At 42.3% G+C, this 22,030-nt stretch overlaps 1 protein-coding gene across 2 annotated transcripts; it reads left to right on the top strand.

The window, feature by feature from the left end:
* Positions 1-1,592: 1,592 nt before the first annotated feature.
* On the top strand, positions 1,593-19,338 carry LOC121552912 (calphotin). Of its 2 annotated transcripts, XM_041866023.1 has the most exons (8): positions 1,593-1,695; positions 2,112-2,214; positions 2,803-2,908; positions 15,741-16,246; positions 16,442-17,150; positions 18,618-18,681; positions 18,783-18,907; positions 18,995-19,338. In XM_041866023.1, exons 2-8 carry the CDS (start codon positions 2,170-2,172, stop codon positions 19,024-19,026), a joined length of 1,587 nt encoding a protein of 528 aa, XP_041721957.1. In that variant the 5' UTR covers positions 1,593-1,695; positions 2,112-2,169; the 3' UTR covers positions 19,027-19,338. The 2 variants fall into 2 exon arrangements, with proteins under 2 accessions (XP_041721957.1, XP_041721951.1); XM_041866017.1 differs by having other exon boundaries at positions 15,741-17,150.
* The last annotated feature ends 2,692 nt before the right edge of the window (positions 19,339-22,030 follow it).

The following is a 22,030-nucleotide window of genomic DNA, read 5'->3' as shown; positions in this document are numbered from 1 at the left end:
TTCTCCTAAATTGATGGGATGACTAACTTAGAAAGAATGCATTATTGACTGGGCTAATGTAGGTTGTGACACCTGGCAGGCTGTGATTGATGTGAAGAGCTGTTTTAGGGGGTAAAATTAGATAAGGATTGTGTCTTCAAATGCTAGACTATACTGGTTCTTTGTGATCTGTGAACCTTCCTTGGACGTAGGAATGATGTCTAAGGGAGCTGGCTCTTCTCACTATGATAGGTTGTTATGATAAACTTGTGCCTGGCTGAAGTGTGCAACAAATGGCGCCGAGGAGATGAGACCAACCCCTGAACCAACGGATTGGCTGAGTAAAGTTTAAACCACACTCAGTTCTTTACTCTGATTGGCCAGCAGAGAAGTGGGAAACTTTCTCTGTCAGAGTATTTGAGCAACAATCTGAAACAATGGATTTAGTTCTCTGGGGTGTCCTGCGAGGTATCTCAGAGAGCCCGTATATACGAAACATCATATTTACCATTGAAGGTTTTTGCATTAATTAAAATAACTAGTATATCTTAGAAGTCGTGTTGACCTCTTTTGTTCCTAATACCAGATTTGAATTGACGCGACTTTGACATTACTGAAAAGCTTTAAGGGAAAATATGTCATATTTTCAGGGTCAAATTCAGGTGCAATCATTTTTACTAATTATTTAAGGAAATACATTATTAAAAATAGGGTTTTGTAAATCATTGTGGATTAGTAGAATATTCAAATAAAAGACATAGGCCTACGTATTATTTGTTACATTCTGATTTTTTTTTTTGTCATAATAGAACATCAAAACAGCAAATTCAATTGCCAGGGTTAGAGCTTTCCAGCCCGTTCTATTCATTCTTAGTTCTATGATAGGGACGTCCCAAAGAGTCCAGAAAGCACAGAAGCAAAGACAATACAGTATGAAGATAATTAGAAACTGCTTGTCCAATGGAAATCCCCGATTACGCTTGTAGGCGATGCCATGGCGACGTTGGCTAGTTAAATTAATGCACAGAAACACATCATGGGGTCTAACTTTCGTCACGTGTTCAACTATTTAAGACATCGGCTCGAATCTAGTTTGTGCCTTTAGATTTCGAGAAAATTAACAAATAAGGAAGAAATGTTCACTTCTCTCATTGACTTCTCAAACCCCGGCATGGTCTGCTTAGCAAGCGTTCCCGGAAGTTTTGCGATGTTGCTTCTCTGGGTTTAGAAACTCTGTGACAGAAGTGCGGAAGAATTTGTCGCACCTCTTATACGTCATCAAAGAACAAAATGTACACTCCTTTGAATTATGAACTATTGTTGCTTTAAAATAAGTAAAGTGACTTTAACAAAGGAGAAAACTAATGCCTGAATACAGATTTACATAACTCATGTCAAGATGAGTTGAAAAACTGTTTCATGTGTTATGCAGCTGGACCTGAATACAGAAGCAGTATGAAAACAAAAGGACTGTACTTGATATAGCTTCCATCAACTGTGCATTATAAATGTTAATATTATGTTGAAGGTTAAAGAAAAACTGTTGCACACTTATAGAACAATGGGTTAGTTGCCACAAACACTTTAATTGTACTGATGTGTCCCAGACTGGAGGAGGGGGCGTGTACTGTCACTGGTTGAGCTTCTGTTACATAAACCGATTGAAGCTGTGACCACCGGGCAGGAGCTTCAAGATTTGCCCTTCCAGACCTATTGGTAGATATCCTATTTTAATTCTAACTTCAAAGCTAGGCTATAGAAATATAGCAAATAGCCACGATTGGTCGAATCTTAGTTTGAGGATGCTTCCTGACTATAGAAGCCATTGAACTTTACTAAAGGCGGTAAAACTTTCACTGAACTTATGGCAATGTCATCTTGACCCTGAGCTCACATTCGTAAAGAATAATTAAATTACAGACAGACAATCGCATAAATGATCAATCATGTAATCGTTAAATATTGCAGACGTGTAGTGAGTGTTGTGCACTGCTTCAATACACACGTTTGATATTTGTTACTAGTTGTCGCAAAATGAACTAACTTCCCTAACATTGATCACATGCATTCTGTTATAAAGGGATGATAAATTAATGGAATATATATATATATATTTTAATTAAAACACACAGGCAGACTGTGGGCCGAAGATCAAGCAGTGTTTCCATAGGAAGGATTTTAAGCGCAAAGATGGCGGCTTCCTTGCTGAGGATAGGGCGACTTGGCTCTCTCAAGGTAATGAAATGTCATGCAGATAACCACAGCATTATTTAAAGTTTTAACACACCATTGTTTTCGAAAAGATACCTTTAACAACCTGCTCCTTTGTTTTTCCATTTGTGTTGAGAAAACATGAATGTGCACAGCTATATTGGATTTTAGCAACATGGATAGCACTAGCAAACGTTAGATAGCTAAGTTGTCCAGTAAGCTGTCTACTTTACTTTCATATCAAGTGCACACATGAGTGTTTCATTTAGAATATGAAAAAATATTTTGAGTGAGTAAATAAGTTGTCAAAGTATCTAGCCATATCAGCTATTTATTTAAGATTATGAGTGTTCGCTAACTTGGAATACGCAAACTTTGATGTTAGCTAGCTAGATGGCTGGGGCGGTGGGGCCCACTTAAATAGCCATGGCACGAAGCTAGCAGGAGTAGCTAACTATAGGTAACATCTCTGCCCAAAAATGTAATAGCCAACCAACTCAACATTGAACATTAACAAACTGCATACCTATAGACCTAAAATTGTCTGACAGTCATTATTAGTTTCTGTTGCAGTCATGTGAATAATCACTAATTCGTGTGTACTTTGATCAGTGCGTGCAGGCAGAGAGCTGGAGCTCTTTGAGGAGAGCTCCTGCAGCTGTTGCCCTATGCACGAAAGCTGGTGGTCCCAAGAAGACCAAGAAGAGCAGCTCAGAAAGTAAGTACAATTACTTATACTGTATGATACTTGAGCAGATTAGTGATGTGGAGTTCGCGAACGATTCGTTCTTTTTGAACAACTCTTTTTACAGACTCGAGTGTCATGATACGTTTTTCTGAGTGACTCGTTCATTTAAGTAGTTTGTTTGACCTGCTGGCAGCAGGGTTGATATATGCTCCTGCAGCGCTAGAGACAAATCAAATTGTATTTGCCAAATGCTTCGTAAACAACAGGTGTAGACTAACAGCCAGTGCTTGGGTACGAGGTAATTAAGGTAGATACAGTGCCTTCGTAAAGTATTGAGACCCCTTAACAATTTTTATTTATTTAAAAACAACAGAAATACCTTATTTACATAAGTATTCAGACCCCTATGAGACTCGAAATTCAGCTCAGGTGCATCCAGTTTCCATTGATCATCACCACCCCAGGTGGACATCTCAATGATGATGAATGGGAAACTGGATGCACCTTGAGCTCAATTTCGAGTCTCATAGCAAAGGGTCTGAATACTTACGTAAATAAGGTATTTCTGTTTTCTATTTTTAATACATTTGCAAAAATTTCAAAAACAGTTTTCGCTTTTTTAATCAATTTTAGAATAAGGCCGTAACGTAACAAAATGTAGGGAAGGGGTCTGAATACTTTCCGAATGAACTGTATAGGTAGGGGACTTGCTCCGATCAACAACTGTCTGTCATAAATGTGCGAAGGAAAATAGATAATGTTGCAGGCAGCATAGAAAAGAAAAACACATATTTAAAACTGATGTGATCGCATGGTGCAAACATGAATACGTGCAATTAATTGATTATTGAATGTTATGGTGGACACAGCTTTGTAGAACCAAAACATACACAGCCTATGCTCAACAAATTCGAGAACGAATCGTTCTGGTTGCAGTACGCAAGAAGATATTGTGCTTATCACCCTCAAGGCAGTCAAACAATGCATTCCGCCAAGAGTCGTTCACAATTTAGTCCGGTTGCAGCCACAACTAGACCTCGTTTCAAATGTATCAAAAAGAATCATATTTGTATGAGCCAGGCGTCTATTTCAACACTAGGGCTGTCCCCAACTAAAACTTGGTCTCAAAATCTTGGTTGACCGAGAGTCACCTCAGACAAACTAGGTGGTGGGTTGACGCCGAAAACGGTGAAGTTGATTGATCTACGTCGAGGGAGGAGCTGATTTTTAAAAAATTGTTATTTATATATTTTTTTAATAATTACGTTTTTTGTGTAATTTGTTTTCTCAGAAAGTGTTTCAACACTGTTCAAGCAACTTTTCAAACTGCTAAACTTGGAACTAATCAGAACTCCCGTACATACCCCAATGGCATGCTTCTATCTAAGGTGTAAACACAGCCTACCATGAAATCGTGGTCTGCTGTCAGTGTGTTGAGGAAGTAACGTTAGCTCCCAAAGACTGAAATAAGATAAATATCAGTTTTTGACTGCACTTGGAATATGCAGCATGCAATACAAATTGTATTTCTTGATCATATGGATAGGTAACTCTGTTGACCAATTTATTGAAAGCTAGCCAATGTTACAGTTGACTAGCCTAGCCAGCTAATACTGTAAACGTCAATGTGCCTGCTCAAGAAGCTAGTGTTTCATTAGTTATCTCTGTCAGTTAATTAATGTTTGAATCATGAATACATTTTATTTTTGACATGATTGTCTCATTTCAAGTAACTAGCTGCAGGTTTAAACAAACATTGAATCATATAATTTGCATAGAAACCCAAATAAAAGCATGTAGAAATATTTCATTTACATAAGTATTCACACCCCTGAGTCAATACTTTTGTAGAAGCACCTTTGGTGGTAAAAACAGCTGTGAGTCTTTTGGGGTAAGTCTCTCAAGAGCTTTGCACACCTGAATTGTACAATATTTGCCCATTATTCTTTAAAAAATTATTCAAGCTCTGTCAAGTTGATTGTTGATCATTGCTAGACAGCCATTTTCAAGTCTTTACATAGATTTTCAAACTGATTTAAGTCAAAACTGTAACTAGGCCACTCAGGAACATTCAATGTCTTGGTAAGCAACTTCAGTGTAGATTTGGCCTTGTGTTTTAGGTTATTGTCCTGCTGAAAGGTGAATTCATCTCCCAGTGTCTGTTGGAAAGCAGACTGAACCAGGTTTTCCTCTAGGATTTTGCCTGTGCTTATACAGTGGGGGAAAAAAGTATTTAGTCAGCCACCAATTGTGCAAGTTCTCCCACTTAAAAAGATGAGAGAGGCCTGTAATTTTCATCATAGGTACACGTCAACTATGACAGACAAATTGAGAAAAAAAATTCCAGAAAATCACATTGTAGGATTTTTAATGAATTTATTTGCAAATTATGGTGGAAAATAAGTATTTGGTCACCTACAAACAAGCAAGATTTCTGGCTCTCACAGACCTGTAACTTCTTCTTTAAGAGGCTCCTCTGTCCTCTACTCGTTACCTGTATTAATGGCACCTGTTTGAACTTGTTATCAGTATAAAAGACACCTGTCCACAACCTCAAACAGTCACACTCCAAACTCCACTATGGCCAAGACCAAAGAGCTGTCAAAGGACACCAGAAACAAAATTGTAGACCTGCACCAGGCTGGGAAGACTGAATCTGCAATAGGTAAGCAGCTTGGTTTGAAGAAATCAACTGTGGGAGCAATTATTAGGAAATGGAAGACATACAAGACCACTGATAATCTCCCTCGATCTGGGGCTCCACGCAAGATCTCACCCTGTGGGGTCAAAATGATCACAAGAACAGTGAGCAAAAATCCCAGAACCACACAGGGGGGACCTAGTGAATGACCTGCAGAGAGCTGGGACCAAAGTAACAAAGCCTACCATCAGTAACACACTACGCCGCCAGGGACTCAAATCCTGCAGTGACATATGTGTCCCCCTGCTTAAGCCAGTACATGTCCAGGCCCGTCTGAAGTTTGCTAGACTGCATTTGGATGATCCAGAAGAGGATTGGGAGAATGTCATATGGTCAGATGAAACCAAAATATAACTTTTTGGTAAAAACTCAACTCGTCGTGTTTGGAGGACAAAGAATGCTGAGTTGCATCCAAAGAACACCATACCTACTGTGAAGCATGTGGGTGGAAACATCATGCTTTGGGGCTGTTTTTTCTGCAAAGGGACCAGGGACGACTGATCCGTGTAAAGGAAAGAATGAATGGGGCCATGTATCGTGAGATTTTGAGTGAAAACCTCCTTCCATCAGCAAGGGCATTGAAGATGAAACGTGGCTGGGTCTTTCAGCATGACAATGATCCCAAACACACCTCCCGGGCAACGAAGGAGTGGCTTCGTAAGAAGCATTTCAAGGTCCTGGAGTGGCCTAGCCAGTCTCCAGATCTCAACCCCATAGAAAATCTTTGGAGGGAGTTGAAAGTCCGTGTTGCCCGGCGACAGCCCCAAAACATCACTGCTCTAGAGGAGATCTGCATGGAGGAATGGGCCAAAATACCAGCAACAGTGTGTGAAAACCTTGTGAAGACTTACAGAAAACGTTTGACCTGTGTCATTGCCAACAAAGGGTATATAACAAAGTATTGAGAAACTTTTGTTATTGACCAAAGACTTATTTTCCACCATAATTTCAAAATAAATTCATTAAAAATTCTACAATTTTTTTTCCTTCTCATTTTGTCTGTCATAGTTGACGTGTACCTATGATGAAAATTACAGGCTTCTCTCATCTTTTTAAGTGGGAGAACTTGCACAATTGGTGGTTGACTAAATACTTTTTTCCCCACTGTAGCTGTATTCCGTTTATTTTTATCCCAAAAAACTACCTATTCCTTACCGATGACGAGCATAACCATAACATGATGCAGCCACCACGCTTAAAAATATGAAGTGGTACTCAATAATATGTGGTGTTGGATTTGCCCCAAACATAACGCTTTGTATTCAGGACTAAGTGCATTTCTTTGGCACATTTTTTGCAGTGTTACTTAAGTGCCTTGTTGCAAACAGGATGCATGTTTTGGAATATTTTTATTCTGTACAGGCTTTCTTCTTTTCACTCTCATTTAGGTTAGTATTGTGGAGTAACTGCAATGTTGTTGATCCATTAGTTTTCTCATATCACAACCATTGAACTCTGTAACTGGTTTAAAACCACCATTGGCCTCATGGTGAAATCCCTAAACAGTTTCCTTCCTCTCCGGCAACTGAATTAAGAAGGACGCCTGTATCTTTGTAGTGACTGGGTGTATTGATACACCATCCAAAGTGTAATTAAGAACTTCACCATGCACAAAGGAATATTCAGCGTCTGCTTTTTATAATTTTTTACACATCTACCAATCGGTGCCCTTCTTTGCGAGGCATTGGAAAAACCTCTTTGGTCTTTGTAGTTGAGTCTGTTCTTGAAATTCACTACTCGATTGAGGGACCTTACAATTATCTGTATGTGTGGGGTACAGAGATGGTGTAGTCATACAAAAATAATGTTAACCATTATTATTGAACACGGAATGAGTCCATGCTACTAACTTTGCGTTTTCATAAGCACATTTTTACTCCTGAACTTATTTAGGCTTGCCATAACAAAGGGGTTGAATATTTATTGACTCAAGACATTTCAGATTATTTTTTCAAAATTAATTTCTAAAATGTTCTACAAACAAAATTACACTTTGACATTATGGGGTAATGTGTGTACAGTCGTCGTCCAAAGTTTTGAGAATGACACAAATATTAATTTTCACAAAGTCTGCTGCCTCAGTTTTTATGATGGCAATTTGCATATACTCCATAATGTTATGAAGAGTGATCAGATGAATTGCAAAGTCCCTCTTTTTCATAAAAATGATCTTAATCCCCAAAAAACATTTCCACTGCATTTCAGCCCTGCCACAAAAGGACCAGCTGACATCATGTCGGTGATTCTCTCGTTAACACAGGTGAGAGTGTTGACGAGGACAAGGCTGGAGATCACTCTGTCATGCTGATTGAGTTAGAATAACAGACTGGAAGCTTTAAAAGGACGGTGGTGCTTGAAATCATTGTTCTTCCTCTGTTAACCATGGTTACCTGCAAGGAAACACGTGCCGCCATCATTGCTTTGCACGAAAAGGGCTTCACAGGCAAGGATATTGCTGCTAGTAAGATTGCACCTAAATCAACCATTTATCGGATCATCAAGAACTTCAAGGAGAGAGGTTCAATTGTTGTGAAGAAGGCTTCAGGGCGCCCAAGAAAGTTCAGCAAGCGCCAGGACCGTCTCCTAAAGTTGATTCAGCTGCGGGATCGGGGCACCACCAGTGCAGAGCTTGCTCAGGAATGGCAGCAGGCAGGTGTGAGTGCATCTGCACGCACAGTGAGGCGAAGCGTTTTGGAGCATGGCCTGGTGTCAAGAAGGGCAGCGAGGAAGCCACTTCTCTCCAGGAAAAACGTCAGGGACAGACTGATATTCTGCAAAAGGTACAGGGATTGGACTGCTGAGGACTGGGGTAAAGTCATTTTCTCTAATGAATCCCCTTTTCCGATTGTTTGGGGCATCCGGAAAAAAGCTTGTCCGGAGAAGACAAGGTGAGCGCTACCATCAGTCCTGTGTCATGCCAACAGTAAAGCATCCTGAGACCATTCATGTGTGGGGTTGCTTCTCAGTCAAGGGAGTGGGCTCACTCACAATTTTGCCTAAGAACACAGCCATGAATAAAGAATGGTACCAACACATCCTCCGAGAGCAACTTCTCCCAACCATCCAAGAACAGTTTGGTGACGAAAAATGTCTTTTCCAGCATGATGGAGCACTTTGCTATAAGGCAAAAGTGATAACCAAGTGGCTCGGGGAACAAAACATCGACATTTTGGGTCCATGGCCAGGAAACTCTGCAGACCTTAATCCCATTGAGAACTTGTGGTCAATCCTCAAGAGGGGTGGACAAACAAAAACCCAAAAATTCTGACAAACTCCAAGCATTGATTATGCAAGAAAGGGCTGCCATCAGTCAGGATGTGGCCCAGAAGTTAATTGACAGCATGCCAGGGCGGATTGCAGAGGTCTTGAAAAAGAAGGGTCAACACTGCAAATATTAACTCTTTGCATAAACTTAATGTAATTGTCAATAAAAGCCTTTGACACTTATGGAATGCGTGTAATTATACTTTAGTATACCATAGTAACATCTGACAAAAATATCTAAAAACACTGAAGCAGCAAACTTTGTGAAGACCAATACTTACATTATCAAAACTTTTGACCACAACTGTAGGCCAGTGACACAATCTCAATGTAATACATTTTTAATTCAGGCTGTAACACAACAAAATGTGGAAAAAGTAAAGGGGTGTGAATACTTAATGAAGGCACTGTTTTGATTTCTAAACCAGATGAGTTCTCAAATAGCAGCTGCCCAATACCATTGGTGGGCATGCATAATGTTGGAGGCATGGAGAATGATGAAGAGCCTGTAGGATTATAAAAAAAGCAGATGGGAAATTAATGTTAGTTTTAAAGATGTTCAGTGAATGTGAGTATATTTAGGTGGTTTAAATGGTTAACCTTCTAAAAGTTGACGGTGCCAATCTTTTCAATCCATTAATTATTCTATTAACAATGAGTGAGACGTTTCACAATGTACACTTCATGCATATACAGTTGAAGTCGGAAGTTTACATACACTTAGGTTGGAGTCATTAAAACTTGTTAACAAACTATAGTTTTGGCAAGTCGGTTAGGACATCTACTTTGTGCGTGACACAAGTAATTTTTCCAACAATTGTTTACAGACAGATTATTTCACTTATAATTCACTGTATCACAATTCCAGTGGGTCAGAAGTTTACATACATTAAGTTGACTGTGCCTTTAAACAGCTTGGAAAATTCCAGAAAATTATGTCATGGCTTTAGAAGCTTCTGATAGGCTAATTGACATCATTTGAGTCAATTGGAGGTGTACCTGTGGATGTATTTCAAGACCTACCTTCAAACTCAGTGCCTCTTTGCTTGACATCATGGGAAAATCAAAAGAAATCAGCCAAGACCTCAGAAAAATAATGGTAGACCTCCACAAGTCTGGTTCATCCTTAGGAGCAATTTCCAAATGCCTGAAGGTACCACGTTCATCTGTACAAACAATAGTACGCAAGTATAAACGCCATGGGACCACGAAGCCGTCATACCGAAGGAGACGCGTTCTGTCTCCTAGAGACGAACGTACTTTGGTGTGAAAAGTGCAAATCAATCCCAGAACAACAGCAAAGGACCTTGTGAAGATGCTGGAGGAAACGGGTACAAAAGTATCTATATCCACAGTAAAACGAGTCCTATTTCGACATAACCTGAAAGGCCGCTCAGCAAGGAAGAAGCCACTGCTCCAAAACCGCCATAAAGCCAGACTACGGTTTGCAACTGCACATGGGGACAAAGATCGTACTTTTTGGAGAAATGTCCTCTGGTCTGATGAAACAAAATTAGAACTGTTTGGCCATAATGACCATCGTTATGTTTGGAGGAAAAAAGGGAGCACTTGCAAACCGAAGAACACCATCCCAACCGTGAAGCATGGGGGTGGCAGCATCATGCTGTGGGGTTGCTTTGCTCTAGGAGGGACAGGTGCACTTCACAAAATAGATGGCATCATGAGGAAGGAAAATTATGTGGATATATTGAAGCAACATCTCAAGACATCAGTCAGGAAGTTAAAACTTGGTCGCAAATGGGTCTTCCAAATGGACAATGACCACAAGCATATTTCCAAAGTTGTGGCAAAATGGCTTAAGGACAACAAAGTCAAGGTATTGGAGTGGCCATCACAAAGCCCCGACCTCAATCCTATAGAAAATGTGTGGGCAGAACTGAAAAGGCGTGTGCGAGCAAGGAGGCCTACAAACCTGACTCAGTTACACCAGCTCTGTCAGGAGGAATGGGCCAAAATTCACCCAACTTATTGTGGGAAGCTTGTGGAAGGCTACCCGAAACATTTTGACCCAAGTTAAACAATTTAAAGGCAATGCTGCCAAATACTAATTGAGTGTATGTAAACTTCTGACCCACTGGGAATGTGATGAAATAAATAAAAGCTGAAATAAATCATTCTCTCTACTATTATTCTGACATTTCACATTCTTAAAATAAAGTGGTGATCCTAACTGACCTAAGACAGGGAACTTTTACTAGGATAAATGTCAGGAATTGTGAAAAACTGAGTTTAAATATATTTGGCAATGGTATATGTAAACTTCTGACTTCAACTGTACATACGAACAAAGAACACATCACAAATAGTTTCACCATTTGAGTACGAAGACAAATAGCAAAGGTGTTTTAAGCAATATTTGAAGTATCTAAATAAAGTGTAGCCTACCAGTCAATGTATATCAAGTGCCATGGATGACACAATCTTACAATGTTGCAGTCCAGAAATGAGAGCTTTACCATCTATGCCAAAAGCCTGGGCCTCTGATGGTGACTGTAGAACTGTCGTCAACGCATGCTTAAGTATTCCCCCTTCTCTCGGAGCATTTGTGTGCCCAGGCCCCATAGGCATATCGAAAGTATCCCACCCTAGTCACCAATGTAGCTGACTGACATAGAAAGAGAGAAGTGCCTTGGCAGAATGCAATATAACGTTTGTGTGGTCCAGAGACAAGAACTCTGCCATCTGTGGCAAAAGCCTGGGCTCCTGACAGGGCAATGGAATTCTCACCACTGCATGTTAAAATAGTAAAATAATGTTACCTGTCCAATTGATTATACATTGAATTTAGTCTTCGACACTCAGAAAAGCATGTGTATCTGTAGTTGGTGCTCTTCAACTCTAAAATGCACAAGACTGTGTAAGACAAAATCCACATAGAAAAGACAACAGGCAAATGCATATGTTCAAACTGCAGAAGGATGGTTCTCCTCACAGGTCTGGGAATCCGCTCATGCTCGGAGAAAAGCACTTGGTTGATCTCTGGGAGCAGGACACAGGAGAGCTGAATAGATAATGTGAGACAAAAGTGAGAGACAATAATTAATCAAATAAATCATCACAGCAAAGGAATGTATGTAGTTTGAGCTAGAAAATGAACATCCTGGCAGGGTGTAATCATCCTACACTACATGACCAAAATTATGTGCACACCTCATTAAACATCTCATACCAAAATCATGGGTATTAATATGGAGTTGGTCCCCCCTTTGCTGCAATAACAGCCTCCACCCTTCTGGGAAGGCTTTCCATTAATGTTGGAACATTGCTGCGGGGACTTGCTTCCATTCAGCCACAAGACCATTAGTGAGGTCAGGCACTGATGTTGGACGATTAGGCCTGGCTTGCAGTCGGGGTTCCAATTCATCCCAAAGGTGTTCGATGGGGTTGAGGTCAGGGCTCTGTGCAGGCCAGTCAAGTTCTTCCACACAGATCTCGACAAACCATTTCTGTATGGACCTCGCTTTGTGCATAGGGGCATTGTCATGATGAAACAGGAAAGGGCCTTCCCCAAACTGTTGCCACAAAGTTGGAAGCACAGAATCGTCTAGAATGTAATTGTATGCTGTAGCGTTAAGATTTCCCTTCACTGGAACTAAGGGCCTAGCCCGAACCATGAAAAACAGCCCCAGACCATTATTCCTCCTCCACCAAACTTTACAGTTGGCACTATGCATTGGGGCAGGTAGCGTTCTCCTGCCATCCACCAAACCTAGTCTGTCGGACTGCCAGATGGTGAAGCGTGTTGGTGCCACGTTGAAAGTCACTGAGCTCTTCAGTACGGGCCATTCTACTGCCAATGTTTGTCTATGGTGATTGCATGCTCTATTTTATACACCTGTCAGCAATGGGTGTGGCTGAAATAGCAGAATCTGATTTTTAAAGGGGTGTCCACATATCTTTGACAGGGATAATGTGGCATTATGTCAGTATGATTGAAATTAGTGGGTCCTGCTTTGATGACTATACTAGGTTTACACTACTTGTTCTATAGATTTTTGTAGTCTGAAATTATTACTTCGACATAAACTGAAAGCTAAAACACTCCTTGTCCCGGAATAACATACTAGCTAGTGATACAGCGATCTGCTCCTGCTAGCTATCAACAGATTTACTTGTTGTAAATAACCAACTAGCAAGCTAGCTACATTACTAAGGTTGCTGCACTCTAAGTTGGGAGTCATTTTACATCTTGCATTGATGGTATCGCATTTCTATAACTAAATAGTTAGCTAGATTACAAATATAATAAGACTACCTGATGGCAGTTTGTCGGACGGAGGTCTCTCTCGAGCTGTCGCCGGCTGTCTACTACCTTAGGTACGGATAATGTGGTTGGCAGACGTGATCAGCGGAGTTAGTACAATGGATAGTACACGAAGTTTGAATGGTTTACAGTTTAGTTCTTGGCTGTGTTTGCCTGTCCAGCTAGCAAACATAAAAGCAATTATTCTGAAAACATTTGCAAGAATCGACATTGCCAACAAATGGAAATATGTTCAGAATAAATAAATAGACACAATATGTAAAACCAGCTCCTCCCTCGACAGAGATCGATCAACCTCCCGAGTGGCGCAGTGGTCTAAGGCACTAGCTAGAGATCCTGGTTCGAATCCAGGCTCTGTCGTAGCCAGCCGCGACCGGGAGACCCATGGGGCGGCGTACATTTGGCCCAGCGTCGTCCAGGGTAGGGGAGGGAATGGCCGGCAGGGATGTAGCTCAGTTGGTAGAGCATTGCGTTTGCAACGCCAGGGTTGTGGGTTCGATTCCCACGGGGGGCCAGTATGAAAAAATAATGTATGCACTCACTAACTGTAAGTCACTCTGGATAAGAGCATCTGCAAAATGACTAAAAAAATCTCGAAAGCTAAAGCAGATAGCTTGCTTCGGCCCACCGCCTAAACTTTGAAGTTCAACTTTTTTTTCTTCGACTTTTTTTACGCCATTCTCACTTGTTTTGGATCTATTCCAAAATGCCTGGCTGTTGCATCGACAGAATTTTGCTCTGCGAATTTCACCACTGCTAGCTTGAATTTGATGATTTTCCTTTTTTAATGCACATGACCGTGGCAATAATCAGAGGCTGTGTCCATGGTAACCTCGTAAACAATTCATTTTGACCCTGCGTTTATTTGGTGAAATATGTCCCCATGCTCTGCTATTTGAGACTGAGTTTTATTGAAGTTTTACAATACATTGTTTTAAGCACACATTTTTACAAGTCTGTCACAAATGACTGCTCCAATAAAGCCCCCCTTATGGTAAACAACATGTGAACGAGAGGCTTGTAGAATCATGACTCTTGAGTTTTTAGTTCATTGTTCGCCAGAAGGGTGTCCTGCGTGCTCTGGGCATTACGGATTCAAATGAATTAAATTTGTCGAAATATTTGTTATTTTGACTGAACAAGACAAAGATCAGAGTCAGTAAAAATATCCTAACTTCCCATCACTAGAGCAGATGTCAATTCTTGAGCATAGTGTGAGTGCTCAAATTGTGGTACAAGTATAATTAGGCAAATCAATAGACTGACAAACATTTTGTTGGATATTTTACAAAGGCATCAAATACTTGGCACACCATGACAAAGTGAGAGACTTGGCAGTGAACCATCCAGATATTTCATTTAGCTGTAATGCTAGGGCCCAGTTCTGCATTCATCTGTTGATCCAGGAAGAAGAGGATGAAGAGACCCAGTGATGGCAAGACTGAATAAACACCCCAATATGGCTCATCTGATTAGACACCTCACTAGTGACATGACCACCCCATTTGTCCGGAAGATTTCTATTTGTAGTGAGACTTTTTTTAATGACGTGGTTCCTATTGTGAAACATTTCCAGCACCAATCATGAACACTCCATAATAAAAGCGTCTGCTAAATGGCTTATTATTATTATTATTATTATTATTATCCTGCCTTTACTGAAGATTGACCTGCACTTTCATTATGAAGTTGCATAGAAGAAAAGTTTGCCACATCGCCTCTCAGAATACATTTAAAATCATTTTCAGATGCTGAAGACGCTGTGTACAATAGGTGCCAAAGAAATTGGCTGAAGTCAAGAAGATGATAATCTAATTAACTGAAGTCATCTAGGCCTACATGCTGAAGGGAAAGTGACGCTCAAGCATTCTGGGGGCCTGTCCTTGGAGCCTAACGGCTGAAAAATCTACAACAAATCTGAATCTTCTAGAGATTTGATTTCTGCAGGCTACTTGTACCACAATTTGAGCAAATATCTTGGCTAGTTCAACCATTTTTTTATATTAAGTTGTGGTGAACATTTTGAATTTAAAGTCTTCCTTCCCCAGGTGTCAACATGAAATGATGTAAAATAAATACATTTTTTTCTCAACATTCAGTGATAGGCCTATAAATCTGTTATTTTTCAAATACTTTTATCCTCTTATAAGTTGAATGGTCAACGAAAGTTAGTTTGATCTAGTGGCCAAGTTGTTTTGTGGCACATAAGCACTTTAATTATGAAACTGTGTGAGGGGTGGACGGCTCATAATAATGTCTGGAATGGGTTAGTATCAAACTGTTTGTTTTTATACCATTAAGTACTCTCCATTCCAACCATTACTATGAGCCCGCCCTCCCCAATTAAGGTGCCACCAGCCACCTGTGGTCCCTCATTTAACATTACAGCTACACTTTTTGTGCCCTTCCTTGAAATTTGGCACTTGTCTAGTCACCATATATGTCTTGCAAAGGGACATTCTTGAATACACTGGGGGTAGCCATGTTGTGCTGGGTAGGTTTCGTCCACATTTCTATGGCAAAGTTGGGGCATGTTGGTGTCCAAGCCTTTTAGACTACATAGAGTATGAATAGAAATAAATAAATCCAGTGTTTTTTTCCCTCCGTCCTAGAAAAGTCCCAGGGCAAAACATACTTCGATATAGAGAAGCTTGTCCCACACAGAACATATGTGGAATTTCCCAAGAAAGACGCAACAGCAGCAGCAGCTGCTGCCGCAGCAGAACTTGCTGCCACCCCCAAACCTGTTGTTGAAGCAGTTGCCGCAGAGCCAATTGTCGCCGCCACTGCGGCTGAAGCTGTAGCAGCTCCCGCTGCAGTCGAAGCCACACCTGTCGTCGAAACCGTTGCCCCCTCCGATGAAGCAGTTGCTGAAGCCGACGCTCCTGCAGCCGAGGCCGTCCCTGTTGAAGCCGCTGCCCCTGCTTCAGCCACTGCTCTGGCAGCTGAAGCCGCCCCCGTTGTTGAAGCCATTGCAGCTGAAGCCGCCCCCGTTGTTGAAGCTGTTGCAGCTGAAGCTACCCCTGTTGCTGCACCTGAAGCTGTTGCAGCTGAAGCAGCCACTGCCCCTGCTCCAGCCACTGCCCCTGCTCCAGCCGCTGCTCCGGCAGCTGAAGCTGCCCTCGTTGTTGAAGCCATTGCAGCTGAAGCCGCCCCCGTCGTTGAAGCTGCTGCCCCTGCTCCAGCCACTGCTCCGGCAGCTGAAACCGCCCCCGTTATTGAAGCCATTGCAGCTGAAGCCGCCCCCGTTGTTGAAGCTGTTGCAGCTGAAGCTGCCCCTGTTGCTGCACCTGAAGCCGTTGCAGCTGAAGCCGCCCCCGTCGTTGAAGCCATTGCAGCTGAAGCTGCCCCTGTTGTTGCACCTGAAGCAGCCCCTGTTGTTGAAGCTGTTGCAGCTGAAGCTGCCCCTGTTGCTGCACCTGAAGCCGTTGCAGCTGAAGCCGCCCCCGTCGTTGAAGCCATTGCAGCTGAAGCCGCCCCCGTCGTTGAAGCCGCTGCTCCAGCCACTGCCCCTGCTCCAGCCGCTGCTCCGGCAGCTGAAGCTGCCCCCGTTGTTGAAGCCATTGCACCTGAAGCAGCCCCTGTCGTTGAAGCTCCTGCCGAAGCTGTTGCCCCTGTACCCGAAGCCGCACCCACTGTTGAAGCTGCACCTGCAACCGCTCCAGTTGTCGACGCCGAAGCCGCACCTGCAGCCGAAGCCCCCGTTGAGGCCGTTGCACCAGCAGCTGAAGCCCCAGCAGAAGTTGTTGCTGAAGCTGCCCCTGTTGAAGCTGCGGCTGAAGCCCCTGTTGAAACCGTAGAAGCTGACCCAGTTGAAGCTGCCCCCATTGAAGCTGCGGCTGAAGCTCCTGTTGTAGCGGAGGTTGTGGCTGAAGCTGCTGCAGAGGTTGTAGCTGAAGCAGCCCCAGTTGAAGCTGCCACCGAGGAGCTGGTAGACACCGCCCCTGTAGTGGCAGAGGCTGCAGGAGAGGAGCTGATTGCAGAGGCCCCAGCTGATGCAGTACCGACTGAGGCGTCTGAGGGTATACACCACACCCCCCCAAACCCTTCTCTCCTCTCTGTGGACCCTACAGTCTACCAACAGTCATATTTGTATTCCCATTTGATGTTAATATATTATAACATTAAGGATAAGTTGTAAAGATACCCGATATCACAAAAGCGCTTTTCGTTCTTGCATTGGGCAGCTTATTGGCTTACCTTTTTTTAGTGGGCTTATTTACTACATAATCTATTTTGCTATTTATCCCTTAAACTACCACATTTCTACATCATTGCAGCCATGTAGACTCAAGCCACACAACCCCATTCTCCTCTGTGCATTTGGGGTCATTCTGGGATTGTGTGCATTAACTTGTAACCATACTGCTTTGACCATCCGACACCTGATGCATGTTTCCACTGCATTCATCTGCATGCATCATCATTTTCTCATGGGTTCATCTGTGATGGCCTGCACTGATCTGCTTGGCTCAGCGTCTTTCTGCACTTTATTTTGCCATGTTTTTCCAGCACTCACTAATTCTGAACTGCTCTCATCTTTCTGCTGCAAGTTCTTTTTCTCAGCCTCTCCCTTCTATTTTTTCACTTGATCATTGTGATGTCATTTACCTGTTTTACCAATTCAGTTATTATTTGCACAAATCCTCAATTTCATATCCTCTATTCCCTTCACCAAATATTGTTACAAGAAAGACTTGATCCTCGATACCCCTAATTTTGTTTTTTATAATTAAAACTACTGTTTGGTGTGCTTATGTTAAAGATTATGTGTACGGTTAATGCTGAAGTCACTGTGTACTGTCAAAAGTAATGTTATGGTCATATTAACCAACCAGGGTTTTGGCTAGTCTGTTGCCTCTGGGCAGCTACTGAGGGATTACCTTGTGAAATGGGGTCTGATTTCCTACTCTTCTCTTCTCTCAACTTCTCTCACACTTGTTTTCCCCAGGAGTTGTATGATATCAGTAATCTGTAATTGATCCCCTCACTTCTGTATTTGTTTGGTGCTGTATGAGATGACTTTGGAAATGTAAACTTTCCATCCCCTTTGTGGTCAATGCACTCAGTGAGTTTGAGTTTGCACCTTGGTTGCTGTGTGTGGAATCAAACAAGAATAGGGGAAGAGGTTGTCCAATGTTTATGTTAAATGTACATGAATTTGTTATGCAGGGATTTGAATTAGACATCTCAATCTCAAATATAGAACCCAGTGTCTGCCAAGTGATGCTATGAACTTGTGAAGCCTAGCATGACACGGCAACTTATTTAACCTGTTACCTGACCTTTCACACTCAATCCTTTCCTCTCTTACCCCTGTAGATGCCATACTGTCTACCACTCCCAGGTGCTGTTTTTGTGCATGAGGGTTTTGGTCACATACGTGATTTGTTTTTTTAATCATGTGGTTTAAGCCAAAGGGGCATGGTCATAGTTGGAATGTCTGTGAATGAATAAAAAATAATTGTTTTCTTTTCTTGGACTCTCAGCTCAACTGGACCCAATCCAGAAGCTATTCCTGGATTCGATCCGCGAGTATTCCTCAAAGAGCGCGTAAGTGACACAGCTCTTTTTTTGTGTGGCTAGTGCTTTGGTCTTGCTTACAATCACCCCCTTTGTCATCAAGCTGACGTTTAGGCCTATTTTTCTCTCAGGGCTAGTGGTGGTTTGGTAGATGCAGGCCCTGCATATGAGAAGAACTTGGCAGAAGAGCTGACTAAACTCCAGAGGCTGTATGGCGGTGGAGACCTCACAGCTTTCCCAGAGTTCAAGTTCACAGGTTAGTAGTTTTATAAAGGTGGCCATGAGCCTTTTTGAAATGCTTTATATAGAATTGTCATCTCACACCCTTTCTCTCCCTGTTCAGAGCCCAAGTTGGAGGAAGTTGCCCCGAAGTAAACATCACCAGTCATCTTTTCTACTGTTGCCTTTTCCTGTGAATCTGTTCTATGAAGCGAACATCTAATAATAAATTACAATGGCTACTATATAAAATCAATTATAACATAATTTACATTCATTTTGTATGTGGGGGATAGAGCTGTTTCCGTATATCTAGAAATTCTCTGCGAATTAGTCTGTATTAGATGCATGTGTTGGAGGACAAGTTGATGCTGAACTTTGAGCTGTGAAATATGCTTTTGCATAGGATGATCCAGAAATGTTTCAGTTGGATAAGGGAAAAAATAAACTCTGGTCCATATTGTTTTACTTTTGTCTCCGTTGCATCTTTCATCCGAAGTGGACCAATATCTTCTAAGTCATCATTGTACTTCACATGCAATGCTTGAGTCAAGAGACTACCCATATACAATCAGTGGCTGGATGGGATACTTCCTGGGTGTCTCGGTTTATTAGGTACACCCATCTAGTACCGGGTCGGACCCCCCTTTGCCTCCAGAACAGCCTGAATTCTTCAGGGCATGGAAACGTTGCTCAATAGGTATCAAGGGCCCTAACGTGTGCCAGGAAAATATTTCCCACACCATCGCCAACAGCCTGTACCGTTGACACCAGACAGGATGGGGACATGGAGTCATGCTGCTTATGTAAAATCCTGACTCTGACAGCAGCATGACACAACAGGAACCGGGATTTGTTGGACCAGGCAACGTTTTTCCACTCAATTGTCCAGTGTTGGTGATAGCATGCCCATTGGAGCCGCTTCTTGCTGACAGGTGTATAAAATCGAGCACACAGCCATGCAATCTTCATAGAAAAACATTGGCAGTAGAATGGCCTTACGAAGAGCTCAGTGACTTTCAACGTGGCACCGTCATAGGATGCCACCTTTCCAACAAGTCAGTTCATCAAATTTCTGCCCTTCTAGAGCTTCCCCGGTCAACTGTAAGTGCTGATATTGTGAAGTGGAAACGTCTAGGATCGACAACGGCTCAGCCGTGAAGTGGTAGACCACACAAGCTAATATAAAGGCGAAAGAAACACAAACCTATTTAGGCGAGGTGCTGGCTGACGGCGTAAAACAATTGAAAAAGAAAAGGATAGCCGCACACTCTAGGAGCTCAGATGCAATAATTTAATATCCTAATAACCAACGTTTCGACAGACAAGCTGTCTTCATCAGGATGTAATGACAAACACTGCGGGTCACTAGTTTATATAATGTCAAAGGAAACACGCAGGTGTCTGTAATCATGGCCGGGTGTGGCCTAATAGCATTGGTTAATTCACAGATAAAAACAACACACAAAAAACATGGGTAGCATATGATCATAGATACTTGGCTACATAGACCCACAAAGATTTACAATGAATAGCAAAATCACAAGAATGGCTTCACATCAAAGTCTACGTTGAGACCGAAGGGAGCAAGGGTCTTTAAATTAAAGATCGACAGTCTCTCGTTTTAACAATAAGTTGTCGAGGTCGCCCCCTCTCCTAGAGAGCACAAGAACTGTTCGTCAGGAGCTTCATGAATTGGGTTTCCATGGCCGAGCAGCCGCACACAAGCTTAAGATCACCATGTCCAATGCCAAGCGTTGGCTGGAGTGGTGTAAAGCTTGCCGCCATTGGACTCTGGAGCAATGGAAATACGTTCTCTGAAGTGATGAATCACGCTTCACCATCTGGCAGTCCGATGGACGAATCTGGGTTTGGTGGATGCCAGTAGAACGCTACCTGCCCGAATGCATAGTGCGGCCTGTAAAGTTTGGTGGAGAAGGAATAATGGTCTGGGGCTGTTTTTCATGGTTCATGCTAGGCCCCTTAGTTCCAGTGAAAGGAAATCTTAACGCTACAGCGTACAATGGCATTCTAGACGATTCTGTGCTTCCAACTTTGTTTGCAACGCCAGGGTTGTGGGTTCGATTCCCACGGGGGGCCAGTATACAAAAAAAAAAGTATTCACTAACTGTAAGTCGCTCTGGATAAGACCGTCTGCTAAATGACTAAAATGTAAAAATGTAAATGTAAATTTGGAAAGGCACACACCTGTCTATATAAGGTCCCACAGTTCACAGTGCATGTCAGAGCAAAAACCAAGCCATGAGGTCGAAGGAATTGTCCGTAGAGCTCCGAGACAGGATTGGGTTGAGGCACAGATCTGGGGAAGGGTACCAAAAAATGTCTGCAGCATTGAAGGTCCCCAAGAGAACCACCCAGAAGGACAACCATCTCTGCAGCACTCTCTGGGCTGAATGCCAAGCGTCACGTCTGGAGGAAACCTGGCACCATCCTTACGGTGAAGGGTGGTGGCAGCATCATGCTGTGGGGATATTTTTCAGCAGCAGGGACTGGGAGACTAGTCAGGATTGAGGGAAAGATGAATGGAGCAAAGTACAGAGAGATCCTTGATGAAAACCTGCTCCAGAGCGCTCAGGACCTCAGACTGGGGAGAAGGTTCACCTTCCAACAGGACAACGACCCTAAGCACACAGTCAAGACAACGCAGGAGGACAAGTCTCTGAATGTCCTTGAGTGGCCCAGCCAGAGCCCGGACTTGAACCCAATCTAACATCTCTGGAGAGACCTGAAAATAGCTGTGCAGCGACGCTCCCCATCCAACCTGACAGAGCTTGAGAGGATCTGCAGAGAAGAATGGGAGAAACTCCCCAAATACAGGTGTGCCAAGCTTGTAGCGTCATACCCAAGAAGACTTGAGGCTGTAATCGCTGCCAAAGGTGCTTCAACAAAGTACTGAGTAAAGGGTCTTAATACTTATGTAAATGTTATATTTACGGTTTTTATATTTGCAAAAAAATCTAAAAAACAGTTTTTGCTTTGTCATTATGGGGTATTGTGTGTAGATTGATGAGGGGGAAAAACAATATAAATCAATTTTAGAATATGGCTGTAACTTAACAAAATGTGGAAAAAGTCAAGGGGTCTGAATACTTTCCGAATGCAATGTATTACTGACTTCACAGGTCATTTGATTAGTCAT

The sequence above is a fragment of the Coregonus clupeaformis genome, chromosome 4 (assembly GCF_020615455.1).
Source record: "Coregonus clupeaformis isolate EN_2021a chromosome 4, ASM2061545v1, whole genome shotgun sequence".
In the NCBI taxonomy this organism is placed as follows: domain Eukaryota; kingdom Metazoa; phylum Chordata; class Actinopteri; order Salmoniformes; family Salmonidae; genus Coregonus; species Coregonus clupeaformis.
This window is presented reverse-complemented; position numbering and strand designations above follow the sequence as displayed.